The sequence below is a fragment of the Somniosus microcephalus genome, chromosome 15, assembly GCF_052327205.1.
Source record: "Somniosus microcephalus isolate GS21.2 chromosome 15, FLI_Smic_1.0, whole genome shotgun sequence".
Classification (NCBI taxonomy): domain Eukaryota; kingdom Metazoa; phylum Chordata; class Chondrichthyes; order Squaliformes; family Somniosidae; genus Somniosus; species Somniosus microcephalus.
In genome coordinates, this window is record NC_141001.1 from 44,647,415 (window position 1) to 44,673,071 (window position 25,657).

Genomic DNA, 25,657 nt, shown 5'->3' on the forward strand with positions numbered 1-25,657 from the left:
GCCACATTTCAGTACTTCACACACCTCTACTGTCTGGCTCAATCGTCTGAATAGAACTTCTAAATGAAAACCAAGCCAGATTTCTGGCAGATCTGCTTCAGCCTAGGAACAGCACCTGCATAACCAACCTACTGGGGAAATCATTTGAATGTCCAGAATCAGGAGGCGGCCATTCGGCGCCTCGAGCCTGCTCCGCCATTCAATGAGATCATGGCTGATCATCCAAACTCAGTACCCTGTCCCTGCCTTCTCCCCATATCCCTTGATCCCTTTAGCCTTAAGAAATATATCTAACTCCTTCTTGAATATATTTAATGAATTGGCCTCAACTGCCTTCTTTGGTAGAGAATTCCACAGGTTCACTCTCTGGATGAAGAAATTCCTCCTAATCTCTGTCCTAAATGGCTTACCCCTTATCCTTAGACTGTGACCCCTGGTTCTGGACTCCCCCGCCATCGGGAACATCCTTCCTGCATCTAGTCTGTCTAGTCCTGTTAGAATTTTATACGTTTCAATGAGATCCCCTCTCATTCTTCTAAACTCCAGCGAGTATAAGCCCAATCGACCCAATCTCTCCTCATACGTCATCCCTGCCATCCCAGGTATCAGTCTGGTGAATCTTCGCTGCACTCCCTCCATGGCAGGAACATCCTTCCTCAGATAAGACGACCAAGCCTGCACACAATACTCAAGGTGTGGTCTCACCAAGGCCCTGTACAACTGCAGCAAGACATCCTTGTTCCTGTACTCAAACCCTCTCGCTACGAAGGCCAACATACCATTTGCCTTCTTAACTGCCTGCTGCACCTGCATGCTTACCTTCAGCGACGGGTGCACAAGGACACCCAGGTCTTGTTGCACTTCCCCTTCTCCCAATCTATTGCTGTTCAGATAATAATCTGCCTTCCTGGTTTTGCCACCAAAGTGGATAACCTCGCATTTATCCACATTATACTGCATCTGCCATGCATCTGCCCAAATCATACTGGAGTTTCTCGGCATCCTCCTCACAGCACACACGCCCACCCAGCTTTGTGTCGTCTGCAAACTTGGAGATATTACATCTAGTTCCCTCGTCTAGATCATTAATATATATTGTGAATAGCTGGGGTCCTAGCACCGATCCCTGCGGTACCCTACTAGTCACCGCCTGCCACTCGGAAAAAGACCCGTTTATTCCAACAGTTAAAAATGGAAATGCCTTTGGAGAGTTTGAGATACAAAACTCTAAAAAAAAAAAAAAAAAAACCTAGAGAATTTGATTAAACAATTAAATACAAACCATTCTGTCCATCGAGTAGGCTGATATCATCAAGGTAAACAATGACAGTGAAAGCTTCAACTCTGCACTCCAGCTGCAGACAAAGTGACAGGTAAGCAGGCCAGAACCTGAGAACGCAAAGAAGCCCATGTTAAAACTGCAGCCACTCTGCCCCAGAGATACCACACCACCTCTATCGAGACACTTGGGCCTAGAAATTGGCCTCCTTACTGCCTCCGTTATCGCCTCCGGGGGGCGATAACGGGGCGCGAAGCACTAACCGACTGGGCGCGGTGAGAAGATCGACTCCCGCTATATTCAGCAGGAGGTTTGCTGCGGCGGTATGACATGGTGCCCGATCTCCTTTGCCCGGAGATCGTGACGTCATCACCATGCACATCGCCCCGGACCTGAACTTTGGTTACGCCCCCTGCAGCATCACCGGGTGAAAACACCGGCAGCTGCAGGAGGCGTTCATCGGGAGGCCAGGCGCTTCGGGGGCGATACTTAAAGGCGAGGTGGCCGAGGTAAGTAACAAAAGTTCTGAAATGCTCTCTCACTTTTTTTTTCCATTTGTCTTCACCAGCGATCGAACAGCCCGGCTCTCTGTTGCAGTGCATCGGGCTGATCGGGCCGGAGCGCGGCTGCCATCGGGGACCAGGTAAGTTTTCCCCTTGCAGAGCCTGCAGTGATGGCCCTTCCAACGCAGCAGCGCTGTACACCTACCGCCCCGCCTGCTGCGCTCCAGGAAGGAAGTGGAGCGCTTGATTTAGCACTCCTTCCTGGAGCTCAATCCCCAAATTTTTTAAAAGTTGAAAAACATTAGGGCTGAGATGAGGAGAAATGTCTTCACTCAGAGGGCGGTGAACCTGTGGAATTCACTACCACAGAAGGCTGTGGAGGCCAAGTCACTGAATATATTTAAGAAGGCGATAGATAGATTTCTAGACACAAAAGGCATCAAGGGGTATGTGGAGAGAGCGGGAATATGGTATTGAGATAGAGGATCAGCCATGATCATAATGAATGGCGGAGCAGGCTCGAAGGGCCGAATGGCCCACTCCTGCTCCTATTTTTCGATGTTTCTATTAGTGCCTGGCGCTAATTTTTTCAACTTTTAAAAGTTAGCGCCCCAAACGGGACAACACCGAATTTCTCCCCCTTGGTTTTTCCACTTACTGATCCTACTTTCTCTCCATTACCCAGCCCCTCCATTTCACCCAATATCCTGCTTCTGTCCATTACCCACCTCTCCTTACTGATCCCTCCTCCTCTGCCATTCCCAACATGTGTGCTCCTCCCCTTACTTATCTTGTGACCCAACCACTTTGCTCCTCCCCTCCTTTTCTCCAATTACCCAGCAATGGCACTCCCCCCGTACCGATTCCCCTTTCTTCCATTTACACAGCCTATCTGCTCCTCTCCTTACTGACCCACTTCCTCTTTTCTGTTACTCACATGGCACTTATCCTTTTCGCTCCATTACCCCGCCATGCGCTTCTCCCCTTCTCTTAAATGCTAGTCATGTTACTTCTCCATCTTCTCTCCAATAATCCCCACGGTACTCTCCCCTTCTCCAATAATCCCCACGGTACTCTCCCCTTCTCCAATAATCCCCACGGTACTCTCCCCATCTCTCCAATAATCCCCATGGTACTCTCCCCATCTCTCCAATAATCCCCATGGTACTCTCCCCTTCTCTCCAATAATCCCCATGGTACTCTCCCCTTCTCCAATAATCCCCATGGTACTCTCCCCTTCTCCAATAATCCCCATGGTACTCTCTCCTTCTCCAATAATCCCCATGGTACTCTCCCCTTCTCCAATAATCCCCATGGTACTCTCCCCTTCTCTCCAATAATCCCCATGGTACTCTCCCCTTCTCCAATAATCCCCATGGTACTCTCTCCTTCTCCAATAATCCCCATGGTACTCTCCCCTTCTCCAATAATCCCCATGGTACTCTCCCCTTCTCTCCAATAATCCCCATGGTACTCTCCCCTTCTCTCCAATAATCCCCACGGTACTCTCCTTCTCTCCAATAATCCCCACGGTACTCTCCCCTTCTCCAATAATCCCCACGGTACTCTCCCCTTCTCCAATAATCCCCACGGTACTCTCCCCTTCTCCAATAATCCCCACGGTACTCTCCCCTTCTCTCCAATAATCCCCATGGTACTCTCCCCAATAATCCCCATGGTACTCTCCCCTTCTCCAATAATCCCCATGGTACTCTCCCCTTCTCTCCAATAATCCCCATGGTACTCTCCCCTTCTCTCCAATAATCCCCATGGTACTCTCCCCTTCTCCCCAATAATCCCCATGGTACTCTCCCCTTCTCTCCAATAATCCCCATGGTACTCTCCCCTTCTCCAATAATCCCCATGGTACTCTCCCCTTCTCCAATAATCCCCATGGTACTCTCCCCTTCTCCAATAATCCCCATGGTACTCTCCCCTTCTCCAATAATCCCCATGGTACTCTCCCCATCTCCAATAATCCCCATGGTACTCTTCCCATCTCTCCAATAATCCCCATGGTACTCTCCCCTTCTCTCCAATAATCCCCATGGTGCTCTCCCCTTCTCCAATAATCCCCATGGTACTCTCCCCTTCTCTCCAATAATCCCCATGGTACTCTCCCCTTCTCTCCAATAATCCCCATGGTACTCTCCCCTTCTCCAATAATCCCCACGGTACTCTCCCCTTCTCTCCAATAATCCCCATGGTACTCTCCCCTTCTCCAATAATCCCCACGGTACTCTCCCCTTCTCCAATAATCCCCACGGTACTCTCCCCTTCTCCAATAATCCCCACGGTACTCTCCCCTTCTCCAATAATCCCCACAGTACTCTCCCCTTCTCCAATAATCCCCATGGTACTCTCCCCTTCTCCAGTAATCCCCATGGTACTCTCCCCTTCTCTCCAATAATCCCCATGGTACTCTCCCCTTCTCTCCAATAATCCCCATGGTACTCTCCCCATCTCTCCAATAATCCCCATGGTACTCTCCCCATCTCTCCAATAATCCCCATTGTACTCTCCCCTTCTCCAAAAATCCCCACGGTACTCTCCCCTTCTCTCCAATAATCCCCATGGTACTCTCCCCTTCTCTCCAATAATCCCCATGGTACTCTCCCCTTCTCTCCAATAATCCCCATGGTACTCTCCCCTTCTCTCCAATAATCCCCATGGTACTCTCCCCTTCTCTCCAATAATCCCCATGGTACTCTCCCCTTCTCTCCAATAATCCCCATGGTACTCTCCCCTTCTCTCCAATAATCCCCATGGTACTCTCCCCTTCTCTCCAATAATCCCCATGGTACTCTCCCCTTCTCCAATAATCCCCATGGTACTCTCCCCTTCTCCAATAATCCCCATGGTACTCTCCCCTTCTCTCCAATAATCCCCATGGTACTCTCCCCTTCTCTCCAATAATCCCCATGGTACTCTCCCTTTCTCTCCAATAATCCCCATGGTACTCTCCCCTTCTCTCCAATAATCCCCATGGTACTCTCCCCTTCTCTCCAATAATCCCCATGGTACTCTCCCCTTCTCCAATAATCCCCATGGTACTCTCCCCATCTCTCCAATAATCCCCATGGTACTCTCCCCTTCTCTCCAATAATCCCCACGGTACTCTCCCCTTCTCTCCAATAATCCCCATGGTACTCTCCCCTTCTCTCCAATAATCCCCATGGTACTCTCCCCTTCTCTCCAATAATCCCCATGGTACTCTCCCCTTCTCCAATAATCCCCATGGTACTCTCCCCATCTCTCCAATAATCCCCATGGTACTCTCCCCTTCTCCAATAATCCCCATGGTACTCTCCCCTTCTCTCCAATAATCCCCATGGTACTCTCCCCATCTCTCCAATAATCCCCATGGTACTCTCCCCATCTCTCCAATAATCCCCATGGTACTCTCCCCTTCTCTCCAATAATCCCCATGGTACTCTCCCCTTCTCCAATAATCCCCATGGTACTCTCCCCTTCTCCAATAATCCCCATGGTACTCTCCCCTTCTCTCCAATAATCCCCATGGTACTCTCCCTTTCTCTCCAATACCCACCCGTGGTACTCCCCAACTTGCTGTCAGCTGATGTGTATACCTTTATTTGATTTGGTAAAAGTTTTTTCATACTTCAGGAACTGTTGACGTTTTATAATGAGGCCATTAGTGCTAGAGAATACCACTCTCACTCTGCCGACATCAGCTTTGGTGATGCTGCAACCAAAGAGTGACTATGACGAGACTCATCCACATCTCTGAGCCATCAGCCACCTGTCCCCCAATGCACTGCGAATGTCCCATCTTTTATCACCCATTGCAGTTCTCAATTCCTTCATTCATCTCCTCATTGACACCAAGATCTAGTTTATTACATTTTGGATTAACTTCCTTTAAGATCAACTGACAGCTTTTGGCATTTGTATATGATCCCTACTCGCAGGAAGCAGTTAACTTATATTTTCCATATATTTCTCACTGCCTCTCTAATGGTGCTGATTCCCACGGGGGAACAGCTTCACAGGTACAGACAGCTCTTCAGTACTTCAGCCAATTAGTGATTCTTCATGCGAGTCGAGACAGTGAATGTTGAGAAGCTATTCAACAGGTGGGACATCACAACCGACATCCACACTCATACTCCAATAGAATAATGACACCAAAAACATACGAAAATGACGGACAGGAAAAGACCCACTGGTCCATCAGGAGCAGGAACCCTGCTTATTTTCTCCTATCTAATCCAGGGCACTCAGGCTAATTATAGTGCTCCAAAGGCCGCTCTAGCAGAGATAAGCCATTTCAGCACAGACTGGGGATTGGAAATTGAACTTTCTGGTCTATACGGTTTAGTGCTACCCACTACACCACTGCCAGAGCAGTAATTAACTTTTAAATCATTTTTCAGCCATGTATGAACAGAGATGCAGCAGTACGGCACTAGAGGGAGGATGCTGGCGGACTTACCCATAGGATTTACAGATGTCTAACATTTTCTCCTTTGTTGCAAGATCTCCCGGCAGCTGAATGAAGTAATTGATCAGCTGAGCGTAGCCCCAGGTAAATCGATGGGAGTGAGGCCTTTGAGGTAAATCAACAACACCATTTACTTAAATTTAAAACACTGTTAGATTAGGTTTCCCATTCTCCCATTCCTATTCCTCAGCTCAGCCATGGCTCAGAGGTAGCACTCTCGCCTCGGAGTCAAGGCTCACTCCAGGGACTTCAACACAAAATCTAGGCTGACACTCCAGTATTATTAAGGGAGTGCTGTACTTTCGGAGGTGTCGCCTTTCAGATGAGACGTTAAATCAAGGCCCCGTCTGCCCTCTCTGGTGGACGTAAAAGATCCCATGGCACTATTTCAAAGAAGAGCAGGGGAGTTATACCCGGTGTCCTGGCCAATATGTATCCCTCAATCAACATAACAAAGAAACAGATTATCTGGTCATTATCACATTGCTGTTTGTGGGACCTTGCGGTGCATAAATTGGCTGCCGTGTTTCCTACCTTATATTAGTGACTGCACTTCAAAAGTAGTTCATTGACTGGAAAGCACTTTGGGAAGCCCCAAGGTCCCAAACAGCACCATATAAATGCAGGTTTTTCTTTTTAAGTGATTTTATCTCTCCTGCTTGGGTGCTTGACAAATGTCACTCTCAACAGTCAAAAGAAAATGTGCCAAAGTGCACAGCTTTGAATCTCTCTCTCATTCTCCCTTCCTCTGGGGATACTGAAGTAAAAAGAATGACAGGAGTGTGACCGGACCAGAAATTTTTGTCTTTATTTCATTAGAGAAAAAGTTTCAAAATGGAAGATTAGAGATGGTTAGTCTGCTAGGAATGGGGCAATGCTGTGTGTTTGGAATCAACCAAGATAAAGTTACTTGAATGGATGATGGGGCTCATTTGGAATGCTAATGTGTGAAATTGGATAGATGGAGATGTCATTTCTAGTCATAATTGGCTGTGAGGCTAGTCTTGACAAAATACATTAAGGAAGCCTTTATTTCAAGCTATTATTTATATAAATTTAACATTTTGATTAGCAAGCAGTATCTGGCAAAGACAATATTCCAAGAAATTACTTCTACATTAAAGAAAAAAGGCACCATTATAAATAATCCAGGAGTCCTCTTGTTCTTCACTCTTCCTTTTTCTCACATTACAACAGTGACCACACTTCAAAAAGTACTTCATTCACTGTAAAGTGCTTTGAGACGTCCGGAGGTCATGAAAGGCGCCATATAAATGCAAGTCTTTCTTTTCTTTCAAGCCTCTTTTGTGTAAGGCTGGGTATAGGAACTCAGTATGTTATGTGAGATAATTTCTACCAAATCTGTGTTTCTAAGAATTAGCTGAAGAGAGTCCATAAGAAGTGCCTTCCAGATAAAGGGCAGATTAACCTCTTCTGGGCTGATTCCAGATTTATTGTCCAAGTACTGTACTGTTTGGTGCTATATCATTTTGCTTCAATATGTTACTATAGCTGTAAATAAATCAGACCAAGTAGTTTCATTGGTATGCAGTACTGTACTGGCATGTTTTTGTTCTGAGCGAACATGAAAACATAGGGGCATCCCACGTATTCTCCACTAAATGATTTGCTTTAATTCAGGATTAAATTGTTAAACCTAGGCTTTGCTAAACTATTTCCAGCAGAGAATAAAGACATAGGTTTCAGGTCACAGGAGACTCAGCCTGCTTACTGAAACTGCAATCTAGTAGGGAATAAGAGAAAGCTATTGAGGAAAAAAATCCAAATTGTAACAAGGAGAATCAGTGTCCTTCTGCTCTGCACTAATCTATTGCACAATTGGGCTCTTGACAGATTTTTCACAGAGCAGCCATTAAAAAGACCTTCAGTAACCCCTTACTGTAATTATGCCATGTGGAAGTCATTCATAAAGGGTTATAATGAAATATTACGGGATTTTATGCATTTCGTAAATAAGGCAAGCCATTTGTTGCAGCAAATGATTTGTCATCCCTCAGAGCTTTCATTGCCTCCGGATTTTTAAACAACACTGCAGAATTTGGGAAACAAATGACACTACACGTGATAAGCACAGATATCTGCAGAATGTGTGGCAGATGTCACAATGTGTCAAATCATTTAGTCTATTCAGAAACCATGTGTATTGTGCTGCAGGGATTCTAACAGAGGATACCATGTATTGCAGCATGGCATTACACCCAACACGGTGAGCTCCAGAGCATGTAAATCTGTGTCTGCTCCTTACCTGGGATTTCCATCAACGTCAGTGGTGTCAGTCCTCTGGGGAGCATCGTGAGACACAGCAAGTTGCAGCCAATCCAATTTTCGAGATTTGGGTTGAAGAATGGCCTCCAGCAGGTGCAATCTGCTCACAAGAAACAGAACAGAAAATATTTCGTTCAGGGTCACCCAATTCTTCGCAGAGACCCCTGCATTTCCCTGACCTCAGTAGTGGCTGAAGACCATTTTTGTTGTGTTTTTAAAAAACTTTTCCCTAATTATGTCCCCATCTCTTTTAAAAGCACAAACTCCTGCTGGATCTGGTTCCACGGCACCTTGTCCACGTGGCCATTCTTCACATGCGAGTCTAGACAGTGGGGGCAGGGGGTAATTTTAACTTTGGACGACAGCGTAATACAAGCGATATTGGATCAGTCAACCTTTATACATCTCCCGATTTTGATTTCCATTGAGGGCAAATCCGATATCAAAACTACCCCCAGTGAGTGCTGGCAGGAAATTTGACTGTGGACAATGTAGCACAGCTGAGTATGATGCTGTCCTAACCCAAGATGCACACACGCACACCTTACAGCGGGGGTCACTGGATAAAATGAGGAGCACGAACTCTGGCCAACCCACGGGTGCCGAGGTCAATTTTAGCACCCCTAATGTCACCCCAGCTGACACCACCTAATGCAGCACAGACCAGGAATTGAACGCTGAACTAAGGAATTTCACTAATATCTGTGGCTCCCAAGGTGGTTCTTCAGCTTGCTGCAACACATAATAGATTTTTGAGACTTCCAGAATAATCAGAAAGGAAAAGGCTGGATTTTTCCCTCATGAAGAATGCATACATGAATGCAAGTTATGGTCCTTTATGAGATGTGGGATTGTTGTAAAGCGCAAGGGAAACTTATCTATAAAGCTTTCAACGATTCAAAGAGTATCATCAGAAGAAACTAGAAGCGATAGGAGTACACGGCAGATACTTCTCTATGTGTGCGTGTTTCTGTGTGACTAACGTGGTTACGAATACACATCGAAACCAAGAGACTCGTGCTGATCAAACACTAACCTCTGGTCCATTGGCTTGGATTTAACCAGGTTGTCGACGTATGCCAATAAGTGAGCCGGTTGTTTCTGACACAATTCCTTGATGTCGGATGGGAGAATGTGGGGATGGAACTGGACAAGCGACCTCAGTGCAATTTCACCAAATTTCTCGTACATTCTGCAGAGATCACACACACACAGTTCAACAGGAAGGCATGGCCATCAACAACAACACTGGCTTTCAGAGGACCACAATCCAATCAGGGTCCTGCTGAAGGGCCAATCTCAAAATTAACGCAGCATATTACGTCACAGAGTGGCCCTGTGATTGCACAAACAGTAAGCCCGATTTCAATCGTGCCACTTCCATGCAAGAGGAGAAACAGTAACGATAGGACTAATAGTTCTATTAAATCATTCTGTTTTAAGTGGGCCACTTCCTATAAGGAAGCTGACTCCTAATAGGATTCACTTGTCTTCATTTGCTGGGAAACCCAGCTCAGTCAACATCCCATAGCCAGAAATGGAGGTCCAAAATCTAAAGGCATAGGAAGTCTGCAAAAGGTTACAGACCCAGAGATATTGTGAATACTAACTTAGTGACATCTTACCTCAATCCTAACAATGTTTAAATCATTCAGTCAGGTGCTGAAAGGGGGAAGTAGGAGGCAATGGAGGGGGAAAGACTGGACCAGACTAACACTCCCACAATGCAGGGAGAGCTGGACCACAGCAATATTCCCACACTGCAGCAAGGGTGATTAATAGCGTACGTGTGCAGGCTTACCTGGCTGCATGTGCCAATAAAAAAGAACTCCTTGACCGCTTCTCATCACCCAGTAACTTCAACACTTTTCGCAGATCCCCGTCCTTAATGGCATTGGTGATCGGGTCCGACTGCGTTATCTCTGAAACAGACATCAATCAAATCAGAGTCAAGACAAGCTTAGAGTCTGCCCCAGCTCCATCCCTTGCATCACCCAGCTCCATCTCTTGGATCACCCAGCTCCATTCACAGCACCATCCCTTACATCACCCAGCTCCAGTCACAGCTCCATCCCTTACATCACCCAGCTCCAGTCACAGCTCCATCCCTTGCATCACCCAGCTCCAGTCACAGCACCTGCTCTTACATCACCCAGCTCCAGTCACAGCTCCATCCCTTACATCGCCCAGCTCCATTCACAGCACCATCCCTTACATCACCCAGCTCCATTCACAGCACCTGCTCTTACATCACCCAGCTCCATCCCTTACATCACCCAGCTCCAGTCACAGCTCCATCCCTTACATCACCCAGCTCCAGTCACAGCTCCATCCCTTACATCACCCAGCTCCAGTCACAGCTCCATCCCTTACATCACCCAGCTCCAGTCACAGCTCCATCCCTTGCATCACCCAGCTCCAGTCACAGCACCTGCTCTTACATCACCCAGCTCCAGTCACAGCTCCATCCCTTACATCGCCCAGCTCCATTCACAGCACCATCCCTTACATCACCCAGCTCCATTCACAGCACCTGCTCTTACATCACCCAGCTCCATCCCTTACATCACCCAGCTCCAGTCACAGCACCTGCTCTTACATCACCCAGCTCCAGTCACAGCACCTGCTCTTACATCACCCAGCTCCATTCACAGCACCATCCTTTACATCACCCAGCTCCAGTCACAGCTCCATCCCTTGCATCACCCAGCTCCAGTCACAGCACCTGCTCTTACATCACCCAGCTCCATTCACAGCTCCATCCCTTACATCACCCAGCTCCAGTCACAGCTCCATCCCTTACATCACCCAGCTCCATTCACAGCACCAGTCCTTGCATCACCCAGCTTCAGTCACAGCTCCATCCCTTGCATCATCCAGCTCCAGTCACAGCTCCATCCCTTACATCACCCAGCTCCATTCACAGCTCCATCCCTTACATCACCCAGCTCCATTCACAGCACCTGCTCTTACATCACCCAGCTCCAGTCACAGCTCCATCCCTTACATCACCCAGCTCCATTCACAGCACCTGCTCTTACATCACCCAGCTCCAGTCACAGCTCCATCCCTTACATCGCCCAGCTCCATTCACAGCACCATCCCTTACATCACCCAGCTCCAGTCACAGCTCCATCCCTTACATCGCCCAGCTCCATTCACAGCACCATCCCTTGCATCACCCAGCTCCAGTCACAGCTCCATCCCTTACATCACCCAGCTCCATCCCTTACATCACCCAGCTCCATCCCTTGCATCACCCAGCTCCAGTCACAGCTCCATCCCTTACATCACCCAGCTCCAGTCACAGCTCCATCCCTTGCATCACCCAGCTCCAGTCACAGCTCCATCCCTTACATCACCCAGCTCCATCCCTTACATCACCCAGCTCCATCCCTTGCATCACCCAGCTCCAGTCACAGCACCTGCTCTTACATCACCCAGCTCCAGTCACAGCTCCATCCCTTACATCACCCAGCTCCAGTCACAGCACCATCCCTTACATCACCCAGCTCCATTCACAGCTCCATCCCTTACATCACCCAGCTCCAGTCACAGCACCATCCCTTACATCACCCAGCTCCAGTCACAGCTCCATCCCTTACATCACCCAGCTCCAGTCACAGCACCATCCCTTACATCACCCAGCTCCAGTCACAGCTCCATCCCTTACATCACCCAGCTCCATTCACAGCTCCATCCCTTACATCACCCAGCTCCAGTCACAGCTCCATCCCTTACATCACCCAGCTCCAGTCACAGCTCCATCCCTTACATCACCCAGCTCCAGTCACAGCACCATCCCTTACATCACCCAGCTCCAGTCACAGCACCAGTCCTTACATCACCCAGCTCCAGTCACAGCACCATCCCTTACATCACCCAGCTCCAGTCACAGCTCCATCCCTTACATCACCCAGCTCCAGTCACAGCACCATCCCTTACATCACCCAGCTCCAGTCACAGCACCATCCCTTACATCACCCAGCTCCAGTCACAGCACCATCCCTTACATCACCCAGCTCCAGTCACAGCTCCATCCCTTGCATCACCCAGCTCCAGTCACAGCTCCATCCCTTACATCACCCAGCTCCAGTCACAGCTCCATCCCTTGCATCACCCAGCTCCAGTCACAGCTCCATCCCTTACATCACCCAGCTCCAGTCACAGCTCCATCCCTTGCATCACCTAGCTCCAGTCACAGCTCCATCCCTTACATCGCCCAGCTCCATTCACAGCTCCATCCCTTACATCGCCCAGCTCCATTCACAGCACCATCCCTTACATCGCCCAGCTCCATTCACAGCACCTGCGCTTACATCACCCAGCTCCATCCCTTACATCACCCAGCTCCAGTCACAGCTCCATCCCTTGCATCACCCAGCTCCATTCACAGCACCTGCTCTTGCATCACCCAGCTCCATTCACAGCACCAGTCCTTACATCACCCAGCTCCATTCACAGCTCCATCCCTTACATCACCCAGCTCCATTCACAGCACCTACATCAAACCAGTTCACAACACCTGCCACACCCCTCTCGCCACCACCAGTCGCAACCAGCCAGCTCCAATTACAGCCCCGGCCCTGGGTCGCTCCAGTCATAGTTTGGGCCCCAGGCAGCTCCATGCAGCCCTGTACCCCTCGTCACCAGTCACAGTGCAAGTCCTCCTTCCACCAGCCCCAATGTTACAATGCCAGCCCGCCCCACTGCAACCGGCATCACATCTACAAGTTAGTCCTCTTTCTACCATCATCAGTTGTGATTCTGGACATTCATATGTGTAGGCAATGCTGACGTACAGCAGTCCAGAACTCCAAGGCAGACCATTTATACTACATTTCAGCCAATTCTATCTACTACGGTTTCTTTTGCTGCCTTTTTCTCTCTCTATGGTGGGGATCAGAGTAATCCTGTTTTCATTTAAGATCTGCATGCAAACAATTCCATCAATGGTCGCTGAATAACAATCAGGAGCAGGAACCATGACTGATTTTTCTTTTCCCTAACCAAAGTCAATTGTAGCACCAGCTGAAACCAGCTAACTTAACATTCAAACGCATTGCCAGCAAAGGTTGAACCCAGGACCCACCTGGTCTGTAAAGCCCAACTATTCACTGGATAAGCTTGCCAAGACTCAGCTGGTATTTTTTTACCAAAATAAATCTAGCAGTGTCCACTGGACACTGGAAATCAGTGTAGGGATCAAAGACAGTAAGTGGCTTTGATCCTCACCAAGTCCAGATCGCAACCAGGTCAGGAGATAGCAAATGGAGGATCAGTGCTGCCCTAATCAGTGGTGGCAAGGAGAAGCGTTTTATGTCAAAGAAGAAGGAATTACTGATCCAGGCTGCTCTCCTATGGTCTGTACAACATGGATCAACAGACGGCTGGGAGCACATAGCACATGGTAAGAGTGTAAATGAGTGAGAGCGAGAGCGCTACGGAATGGAGAGGACGGGTATGAAATCAGTGTGTACAAACCAGCAGTTTGCCGTTACCTTGCAATCCCAGGATGAATGTCTGCCACACCAGAGGAGTGGCCCAGTTGCGAGCTGTGATGCTGCGCTTCACTCGCATTAAGTCTAACAGGAAGAAATAATTTCGCATATAGAGACAGGCCTGATTCGCAGTGCCATCTACAGGCAATTCTGTTGCTGTGGCTATATCCTCAGTCACACTTTCAAATATTCCCAGCTCAAAACACAAAGTACTCAGTTCCATCATGTCCTTGAAGAGATCTGGCGGTATGCTGCAGAAAGGGACCGTCACAAAGGGCACACTGAACAACTCAGCTGAAACCGGCTCATCATCTACCACTGGGTCCTTGAAAGTGGCTCCCTCCTCCACCATTTCTTCTCCATGGCTTATGACTGGCCCCTCCTCCTGCTTTTGATGGGCAAATGGTGCTGAACCTTCCTTCTGCTCTTGATTGTCAATTGAGTCCGAATCCACCTTTTGCTCTCGATGGCTAGGCAGGGTCGTTGGCTGTTCCGCCTCTTCTTGATAACAGAGTGGCATTGACCCCTCCTCCCCCTCTTGATGACTGAGTGCTGCTGGTTCCTCCTCACCCTCTCGATGGCCGAATGCTGCTAACCCCTCCCCCTCCTCTTCCCCTTGATGACTGAGTACTGCTGGCCCCTCCGACTCTCGATGGCCGAATACTGCTGACTGCTGCCTCTCTCGATGGCCGAATACTGCCGACTCCTCCTCTGATGTGCCAGTGTCGTTCACAGTTTGAGTTTTCACCTTGAATTGAAATGTTTTTTCCAAATGAGGGAGCCAGCATCGGAGTGCTTCCTTCAGAAGGGGCGTCTCAAACAAAACAAGGGGGTCCTGTAGTTTAACTCTGTAAAACAAAAGGATAACCTTCAACAACGTTGATTTATATAGCGCCTTTAACATAGTAAAGCGTCCCAAGGCACTTCATAGGTGTATTATAAAACAAAATACAGAGCCACATAAGAAATTAGGGCAGATGACCAAAAGCTTGGTCAAAGAGGTAGGTTTTAAGGAGCGTCTTAAAGGAGGAACGAGAGGTAGAGAGGTGGAGAGGTTTAGAGAGGGAATTCCAGAGCTTAGGGCCTAGGCAGCTGAAGGCATGGCTACCAATGGTTGAGCGATTATAATCAGGGATGCTCAAGAGGGCAGAATTAGAGGAGCACAGATATCTCGGGGGCGGGGGGGGGGGGCGGGGGAGGTTGTGCAACTGGAGGAGATTACAGAGATAGGGAAGGGCGAGGCCATGGAGGGATTTGAAAACAAGGATGAGAATTTTGAAATCGAGGCATTGCTTAACCGGGAGCGAAAGTAGGTCAGCGAGCACAGGGGTGATGGGTAAACGGGACTTGGTGAGAGTTAGGACACGGGCAGCCAAGTTTTCGATGACCTCAAGTTTACGTAGGGCAGAATGTGGGAGGCCAGCCAGGAATGCGTTGGAAGAGTCAAGTCTAGAGGTAACAAAAGCATAGATGAGGGTTTCAGAACCGTGGAAATAGGCGGACTTAGTTATGGCACGGATGTGTGGTTGGAAGCTCATTTCAGGGTCAAATATGACACCAAGGTTGCGAATAGTGAGGTTCAGCCTCAGACAGATGCTAGGGAGAGGGATGGAGTCAGTGGCTAGGGAACGGAGTTAGTGGCAGGGACCGAAGACAATGGCTTTGGTCTTCCCAATATTTAATTGGAGGAAATTTCTGCTCATCCAGTACTGGATGTCGGACAAGCAGTCTGACAATTCATAAACTAGTCATAGAACTTCCAGCTAGCTTCAGTCACAGATACAAATATTACTGTTCCAAATGGTAACACATTAATCAAATTAAATTTGAAACATAAAGTTGACACTATATTCTTAATCAATCAGATTCATATTAATCTACTACATTTAATATAGTTTAGTGCTAATCAATATAGAACAGAAAGTCCCAGGTTCAAATAGTGGTCTGTGGCAAATTAACTGACCTCAGTCACGGCAGCAGTATCTTTGGGCTAGAGCTGGCGGGGCGGGTGGGGGGGGCGGGGAGAAGAGAGAGAGAAAAAAAAGAAGGGGGTATATCAGTCAAGGTTCCCACTCCAGATCACTATCCTGTGATTCATGTCCATAAGGATGCACATTCTAACATCAGGGTGAGGACAGAATCAGCCTCAGCCATGATGTTCCCCATAGATAATGTGTGATGATGCTCTCTGTCTATGTTAACACACAAAAAAAGCCACTTGGCCAAGGTATCACCCGTGGAACTGTACGCAAGTAAGTCCGGGCCTACTGGAGAGAAAATTGTAGTGGAAAAAACAGAACCGCGCTAATTCATGCACACAGCACAGGCACTTTGAATGTACTGCATCATATCTTACCTGATCCTGGTCAATGGGGCAGTGCAAAGGGGGTTTAACCCTGCTCCCAACAGTGCTCAATCTGTCCTGGAATTGATTGATGGGGCAGGGTAGAGGGGGTTTTCCTCTGCTTCTAACAGTGTTACATCAGTCCTGGGAGTGATTTACAGAGCAGTGTAGAGTGAGACTTACTTTCCATACAACCTGCACTTTAACTTGCTTGAGAGTACTTGATACTGACAATGGGTGCCCAAAATGGAAAGTGTTTCATTCCTCAGCACTCACTGAGCATATAACATTCACAGAAAAATCAATGAGGGAGAAACACCCTCGTTCACACTCACACAGCCTCTGCTGTTGCTAGTCGCAGCTCCTGAAGTTTGTCCTCTTCCTGTGACTTGCCATCAATGCTCAACCTGTGCAGATCAAACAGCAAATCATATTTATAATAAACACCCATCACCACATTCAGACCCTTACACTTGGGTTTCTTTCAACAATTACCTTAAATTTAAATCTTTTTTACAAACTGAAGGGTCAAACTAGTACAACAAACTTGTGTTTTCTGGGCTTTGCGAACAGTATTCAGGATCATGGGCAGATCTGAAGCTATAAAGGGTGTCAGCTGCAGAGGGCCAAATAGATAGAAAAGATGATGAAGGCCCCTTCCCTGATGGCCAAGTTGGTAAAGGCACCAACTACTGTAGTACTAACCAGCAGCGACCTGTGCTGAATTAGCTGTTCACAGTGGGTGCACCACAAACAGCCTCCTTTGTCCAGTGGGAGGAGGGGAAATTAAATCAGTCATAATTCCTGCTAATGATAGCCATTGGTGACCCATGCCAGAAAGTAATTGCGTGGGATTATTGGGTGAGTACCACATCAGGCTTACCTCTGATGTTTCTAATGGAAAGAATATCCTGCCAACACTCATGGTCTATACCCACACATGAAGAATGGCCACCGGAAAGTGGCCCACCTGGAAATGTGCTCCAGTAAGGAACCGGCACCTTCCGTTGAGGAAGGGTAAAAAAAACAGTAGGATAGAAATCCTGACTTGTAATAAGACCACAGCCAGGATTGGTGTCCCATGTTTCTGAGACCGAGAGCTAGAGAAGAATAGTATCTCTGTGACCAAACGGGTCTAAGAGGGAAAAAGCTCTGGTTTCAGATCAATATTGACGAACAATTTTATGTCAGGCAATAGGCCGGCTAAAGCTCTCATGAGAAAAAGGGTTCTCTTACTCATGCTCCAGGTCTTGTGAACATGCTGCTGGAGTGATCAGAATCTCACGCTGCGGTTCACCATCTTTTATTTCCGGTTTGAATCGGAAGTCAGAGTTGGGATGAAGTGTGCCGATAGTTTCTTTTGTTTTCCTGACAAAACTGGAGACACTGTAAAACAGGTCAAAGGGTTCAAGAGACAAACGTACAAGGTGTTGCTTCTTCAGAGACGCAAGATGTTTTCGTACACAAGACACAAGGCCCGCACCTTGACACAGGCATGCAAATCACAAGGTGCCCTGCTCAGTCTCTCACTCACTCATATGGACCTCACTTCGACAGATAGGTACATGCCAGGTGCTCAGTCGCAAACGCATGTCCACAGGATGTCGTCCACAAGCCTCAGAGACACAAAGTCCCACGCTTCAACTCATAAAAACACAGGGCAGCCAATCGGACATGTTGCTGGGTTTATACCTGGACAGAATGCTTACTGTACTAGCTCTCACAGCAACGATCACAAGATAGGTTTGGTTGAAGAAGGCTGTCTGGCCCATATGATCTCATCCTTCCCAAATGCCAACCCTACCTTTTTTTTCCCCCCCATGACAGCGACAGGTTGCTTTTCAGCTGAATCAAATATCGTGCTGTCAAACACCCTTCCTGGCAACCTATTATCACCCTTTGTGTAAAGAAATACTCCCTGGCATTTGTCCTAAGCTTGCCACTCACAAACCTGAACTTGTACCCTCTCTTTCTGCTGCCTGGCACGACTCAAAGTATTGCTCTGGGTTTACTTTTCCTGTCCTGTTAAGTATCTTGTGTACCCTCAAGACATCCCCAGATATTCATTGTCCTCTGAAAGCAGACATGCGAGAGATTACATGCACAATGTATTTGAGCTCAACATGGGGAGTCCTTCAGAAGGCTGAAAGGAGGAAAGAGTCTATCAGAAGGCCGAGAGCCCGACACTGCATAAAGCTGCTTCTATCTAATGGGATCAAGTCCATGGGAGCCTTCAAAACTGAACAGAATTTAAAATGGAAAATAATAAATATTTTTAATTCATGAACGAAGTGCAGTGAACAGAAAACAATTGATGTTTCTTTTTGCCAATGTTTCCCGCACCTCCTCATCCTCTCCCAACTCCTGCTGGGGTACAGCTCCACAGACACCTCACCCAATCTTCATGTGTGAGACTAGGTAGCAAGTGCCAGTGGGCCATTTGTCCATGGGGGACACCACAGCAGAGGCCAATGCTGTCCTCACCCAACATCACAGGTACAGGTTCCAGTAGCGGTCACTGGCTGATGTTTTTTCCTCCCTAGCTCAGTTGCACTAAAACAAAATGCCCTAACTGCGACCTACCCTCCCCAGGAGGTACAGATGAGGAATCAATCCTAGGATCTCATGTTCATATGATTCAGCTACGCGCAGCCTTAACCAGGAGTAATGGTGTTTATCGGTGTGTCATGTCAACATCTGCGCTAGTGTTGGTGTCACAATGATCGTTATGGTTACCTTTCCTTCATAGCCTGTAAAGAGACGCGTGGAGATGTGGAACGGAATGACAATGGAAGATGGAATGGAATCAGTGTCTCACTCCGATCACCTTCAATATTCAAGGAAGAATGGGAGATACTGTCTAACAAATGGAAACAGAAACAAAACATCACTGGATGACAACAGCACAGGGAAGCAACACCTCCCATTTGGCACAGGTCCCAGCCATATACCAGAAGATTTGCTACAATACATTCAACTTAATAAAGAATGCAACAAAGGAATGTTCCAAGCAGCAGTCCCTCAATCTGCAGTGTGTTGTAAAGGTGGATTTAGGGTTAACATTTGGTGGCAGTGCATGTTTCTGTCGAACTGACAAATGGGCTCATTTTCAGTGCGGCATTTCTCAACGGCACTGTCCCCATTTAAGTAAATCGAGCAGAGTTCCAGCAAAGCACCGATTTAGCCACAGTTTAATTCTCCTCCCCAAGGGCATCATCCGTCCTTACCCTGTTCTCCTTGCTCTTCCTCCTGCACTGAAGCAAATTCCCTCAGCCTCTCCTCTTCAGATAGATGGCTGTGCAATGAACCAGAGTCCTCATCCGATTGGCTGCCTCGACGACTAATCACGCGATAAATGCCCGAATCTAGGACATTAAAACTCTCCTGGAGGAAAGAAAGCATCAAAATTAAAACCCTGAAAAAGCGGCTACATTTAGAGCTGTGATGCAGAGACTTCACTGGGGTAAAAAGGGAGCCCACCAACCTCATGTTGGCATAAAGAAGCTCCAAACTTCAGGCTTGTACCACAACTCGGGAGCACGCTCCCCTTCCCTACACCCCCCCGCTCAGCTCAAACAAATGGGAGGCCCCATCAACCATATCATCACTAAGGTACTAAGCACCCATTTCCCCCGCTTCATGTCATTACCATCTTTAGGTAACATTGAAAAAAAGATGAGCAGAGAGGGGATAGCGTCAAACAGAAAGGCCAAGCAGAGAGAGGCAGTTGGTTCCAATTTTCTTTTTTTGTTTCTCCACATTCCCCACTCCCTCCTGTACCCCCACCTTGCCGGGTACATTTCCCTGGGCATTGGTACATCGTTCAAGTGGTCACTCTTCCTGCATGAGCCTAGACGATGCATGTCAATAGGCTGTTTAACCCCGAGGGGCAGCACTGCCGAGCCTAATGCTGAAATTCACAAACTGCCACTTTCCGATAGAAGTCACTAGGTAACGAGCACTAGCAGGAAGCCAGGCTGATTATTCCCCTCAATAGCTCAGAAGATCAGCTAACTCACCACAGACCGACAATTAAACCAGTAACACACTAGATTGCAGATGGTGCTTTTACCTGCCAAGTCAGTTCTGAAACTGACAGATATTGTTTAAAAGAGCTGAAGGTGACCGACAGCAGGATGTGTCCAAGGTCCAGCACTAACCTCACACGCCCTTCTACACAGACCCCCAACCCCCCTGACCCGAGAGCCAGCAATCTCAGCAGCTACCTTCCACTCAAACACAGCGCTAGGGTGAATGGTCATCGCAAACCACATACGTGAGAGGAAAAGCTGCTCCTGCGGCTGCTGCAGGCTGAGTCAAAGGGCTCCAGCTTCAACAACACCTCCTCCAATCGGGCAACAAGGTGGCTCTGTGTGGCAGCATCCAGCTGTGTCTTCAGGTGTTCCAGTCTGTCCACAGGCAACAGCTTACGGGTCTGAGGAGACAAGTGCTAACAATAAGGCCAATTTGCCATATTCAAAGCTGCATCTTTAGAGGCCATTCCACCACACAACTATTTAATTACTTACCTCCTTAAACACTGCCATTCTCTGAGTCTGTATTTTTTTAACTTCCAAAGCAGTCCCACCCATGTAATAGTGACCATATTACACCATATCCCTCACCTCCCATATAACAGTGACTATATTACTTTACGCCTTCCTTCCGACACACAACAGGGAATCCATTACACTATGCCCACCTCCGCCATGCAAGAGTTACCACATCATACAGAGGCCCCTATGCAACATATAATTACACCGTTACTCTGCATCCACATGTAATAGGGGCACATTACCATCTAACGCTCACATGACAGGAGAGCCAGGTATAAGTGAGTTCCTCCTCCAGTACAACAGTGATCACCAAGACTCCAACCAAGCAGAAGAACCCTTGAGCGTGCATGGTAAGAAACCCCCCCCGCCCCATGTGCCAACAACCCCTCAACCTCAGGGAATATTTAGCACAAAACCTGTTACTGCTTCAAGGATTTCTACTTGAATCTTTTATTAAAATGGCTCTTTAAAATTGCTTTAAGAGCTCAGAAGTTCTCAAGCGTTAGAGACACACTGCTAGCCCAAGGTATCTGGATTCAACTGTAACTCTGACAGCAGATGCTCACCCTGCTCGCAGTAATGGAGTGCTGGTAGAGGCAGCAGACTTGTGCAGCCAGGGTCCACATGTCCCGCCGAAGCAGACGCTCTGTACACCGCTCCCCCGACAGCAGGCACAGGTGAGTTACCCGCCCATCACCATGGAGACAGAACAGTTCGTTCTTGTAGACAGCTACATTCTGCACATCTGAAAAGAAAAATGAGAGCAAATCAGAGACCAACAGGGAGCCCAGAGTTACAGGAAACTTGCTGAGCCTTGCACGATAAAGAGCATAAACACCAGCATAGACCAGTTGGGCTGTGCTGTACATTCGATGTAATTCTCAGAAACATTCAGCTCATGGGTTCTAGTGATTAGGTGCAAGTCTTTTCAATTGGTGAGGCAAGGAGTCCCCACCATCCCTACTCAAGTAATCCTGTGCGAGGAACTGCCCATTCATCGGCTTTAGTGCACTGAGCTGCTAACTGGATACCAACACGGTTAGGAAATTACATAGAATTACACAGAATGTACAGCACAGAAACAGGCCATTTGGCCCAACTAGTCTATGCCAGGGTTTATGCTCCACATGAGCTTCCTCCCACCCTACTTTATCTGACCTTATCAGTATAACCTTATATTCCATTCTCCCTCATGTACTTATCTAGCTTCCCTTTAAGTGCATCTATGCTATGCATCTCAACTACACTCTCTGGATAAAGAAGTTTCTCCTCAATTCTTTATTGGATTTATTGGTGACTATGTTATATTTATGGCCCCTCGTTTTAGACTCTCTTCTCTATGTTTACCTTATCAAACCCCTACAAATAATTTTAAAAACCTCTATCAAGTCACCCCTCAGCCTTCTCTTTTCTAGAGGAAGGAGCGCCAGCCTGTTCAGCCTTTCCTGATAAATATAACCTCACAGTTCTGGTATCATCTTTGTAGATCACACACAGAAGGAGGGGAGATATCAAAATCAACAGGAACTGCACATTGCTGGCCCTATGAACAAAAGATGGTCACTCTCCCTGTAATCGCAGTCCTCCGGAAACTTCAACTTTTCTATCACCGACAGGAACTGCTTCCTTCTGTAGGTACTGTAGTGTCCATGTGTAGATAAAGACACTGAAGACAGGAGTTGGTTCATAGGTATTTACTAAGCAAGTCTGGGGGGGGGTTCTAAAGGATATACACAATACACAGGCTTATATAGCCCAAGTGGCAATTACCGGCATTACGCACACCTGGGGCTCTTAAAGGCACATACACCACAATTCCTCCCCTTCTAGCTAACTAGTACATCATATTTTAAGTAATTATTAATTTACATGTTATATGCAAAATAATATATATTGCTGTATTAATTAATTATAAGTTAGTCTCTCAGGAGGCTTCCTGACTCGGTCCGGATAACGCCTCGGGGGTGTAGTAGTTTCTGGTGGTGTAGTAGGTTCTTCTGGCAAGGCTGATTCGGCTTGAAGGCCAGTGTCGGGTTCATCGGGTTCCAGTATCACCGGATCGGAGGTAGATATGGGTATCTCTACTTCATCGTTAGATGTATAGCGTGGTGGTGCAGGTTGTCCCTTTTCGGGTGACTTGATGATTTGGTCAGCATGGTGCCTTATTATGCTTTCTCCGATGTCCACGGTATACATCAGTGGTCCTAGTCGTGTGCAGATAGTTCCAGGCTGCCATTTCTCGGTACGGTAGTCCCGGGCCAAAACCGGTTGGCCTATCTGGAAGGCCCTAGTTGGCCTTTCATTCATGCCCTGAAACTGCCGGTTTTCCACGTCCCTTCGGATGTTGGGCTTGACCAAATCCAGCCGGCATCTTAGGTTTCTATTGTAGAACATCATGGCGGGAGTTTGGTTTGTAACCATATGTGTTGCATTCCTATATGCAAATAAGAAGTTATCCACCTTGTGCTGAAGTTTTATGTCTTCATTACCCATGCCCTTTATGGCCTTCTTAAAGGTCTGGACAAACCTTTCAGCCAATCCATTGGTGGCGGGATGGTATGGGGCGGACGTGTAGTGCTTTACCCCATTGTTCTTTAAGAACTTTCTGAATTCTTCGGACACAAATTGCGGTCCATTATCAGAACATATCTGTTCCGGCAGCCCATTCCTGGCAAATATGGTCCTTAATACTGTGATGGTTTTTTCCGTGGTGGTGGAGGACATCTTTATTACCTCCGGCCACTTGGAGTGTGCATCAACTGCGATTAAGAACATTGAGTCCATAAATGGACCAGCAAAGTCGATGTGCACCCTTTGCCAGGGAGATGAGGGCCACTCCCATGGATGTAGAGGGGCCTGTGGCGGAGCATTTTGGACCTTCTGGCATCCTAGGCAGCTCTTGGTCATGTCTTCGATGTCTCCATCGATACCTGGCCACCATACAAACGCCCTAGCTAGGTTCTTCATTTTCACTCCACCCAGATGCCCCTCGTGAAGCTCCTTTAGCACTTTATCCTGGAGTTTGGGTGGAATCACCACTCTGGATCCACACATCAAGGTTCCTCGGCACACTGACAGCTGTTCTCTTCTTTGCGAGAATGCTGGCAACAGTGGTTCGCCATGTGCTGGCCATCCCTTCATTGTTAAATCGTAGACCCGTGAGAGAGTAGGGTCATTTCTTGTCTCCCTTTCAATGGCAGAATTTGTCACCGGTAGACATTCCACTATGGTAGAGTGGAAGATCTCTACTGGGTCTACTGTAGGTGCCTCTTCTATCGTTGGCAACGGCAGGCGCGATAAACCGTCAGCATTCCCATGCTGTTTTGACCCTTTGTATTCAATGTTGTATTGGTGCGCCCCTAGAAAAAGGGACCACCTCTGTAGTCTTTGTGCCGTCATAATGGGGACACCTTTCTTAGGGTTGAATATGGAGGTGAGAGGTTGATGGTCAGTCAGCAAGGTAAATTTTTGTCCGTGTAGGTAATGGTTGAATTTCTTCACTCCCCATACCAGGCTGAGTGCTTCCCTGTCTATCTGGGAATAGTTACGCTCAGCTGAGTTCAATGAGCGTGACGCAAAAGCTATCGGCCGTTCCGAGCCATCAGGGAATCTATGGGACAATACCGCTCCTATGCCGTAAGGGGATGCATCGCACGCCAGTCTGATTGGTAGTGATGGGTTGTAATGAGCCAAAACTTTCTCGGATGTGATTAAGTCTTTACATTTATGGAAGGCACGTTTACAGTCTTCGTTCCATTTCCAAATCACTCCTGTGTGTAGAAGATCATTAAGAGGGTGTAGAATAGTTGATAAGTTCGGTAAAAATTTATGATAGTAATTTATTAATCCCAGGAATGACCTCAATTGTGAAACATTTTCAGGTGCTGGGGCTTTTATAACTGCTTCAATTTTTTCAGGTGACTTATGCAACCTTTCCTTATTAATTATGTGGCCACAATATGATATCTGATTTTGGAAAAATTCGCACTTGGGGCGATTTGCTCGTAGGCCCCGTTCTTTCAGCCTAGTGAGCACCTGCTCCAAATTGGCAAGGTGCTCGTTGTCGTTTTCTCCTGTTATAAGGATGTCGTCTAGGTAGCACTGAGTCCCTGGAATCCCTTGCAGGACTTGCTCCATAGCTCTTTGCCAGATAGCTGGAGCGGATGCTACTCCAAAAACCAGTCGATTGTACTGGTACAGGCCTTTGTGTGTGTTTATTGTGAGATACTTTTTAGAGGTCTCCTCAACCTCCATCTGTAGATATGCCTGTGCCAAGTCAATTTTTGTGAAGCGTTTTCCTCTGGATAGTGAGGCAAAAATATCTTCTATCCTCGGAAGAGGATACTGTACCGTGTGAAGGACCGGGTTTACAGTCACCTTAAAGTCCCCACAGATGCGAATTTTTCTCTGTTCCTCAGTTATTTTTCAATGTTTTTTTCATGACTGGAACGATGGGTGTTGCCCATTCGCTCCAATCTATTTTGGATAATATGCCTGCCTTTTCCAAATTCTCTAGCTCTGCCTCGACTGCCGGACGTATTGCGTATGGCACCGGTCTTGCCTTAAATTTTGGAATTGCTGCATCTTCCACTTTTATTGAGGCGGTGATGCCTTTCAAGGTTCCTAGTTTCTCTTGAAACACTTCTTTGGCGTTGGCCAAGATGTCTTTTAATCGTTCAGGTATGATGTCATCATTGTTTTTTTCCTTACTGGTCACTGTCAG

The 25,657-nt window shown here is 47.4% G+C and overlaps 1 protein-coding gene across 3 annotated transcripts in view; it reads right to left on the bottom strand.

Annotated features, from left to right (window-relative positions):
* hps5 (HPS5 biogenesis of lysosomal organelles complex 2 subunit 2) overlaps positions 1-25,657 on the bottom strand; it is a 62,168-nt gene that overhangs the window by 4,478 nt on the left and 32,033 nt on the right. For all 3 annotated transcript variants that reach the window (XM_086007717.1, XM_086007715.1, XM_086007716.1), the window contains exons 10-21: positions 21,501-21,679; positions 20,655-20,813; positions 19,606-19,762; positions 19,115-19,238; positions 17,615-17,764; positions 16,714-16,785; positions 14,035-14,882; positions 10,335-10,455; positions 9,570-9,725; positions 8,514-8,633; positions 6,239-6,352; positions 1,283-1,389 (exon numbers count right to left, since the gene is read on the bottom strand). In XM_086007717.1, the coding sequence (XP_085863843.1) occupies positions 1,283-1,389; positions 6,239-6,352; positions 8,514-8,633; positions 9,570-9,725; positions 10,335-10,455; positions 14,035-14,882; positions 16,714-16,785; positions 17,615-17,764; positions 19,115-19,238; positions 19,606-19,762; positions 20,655-20,813; positions 21,501-21,679 (2,307 nt within the window). The remainder of the gene's footprint in view (positions 1-1,282; positions 1,390-6,238; positions 6,353-8,513; positions 8,634-9,569; positions 9,726-10,334; positions 10,456-14,034; positions 14,883-16,713; positions 16,786-17,614; positions 17,765-19,114; positions 19,239-19,605; positions 19,763-20,654; positions 20,814-21,500; positions 21,680-25,657) is intronic.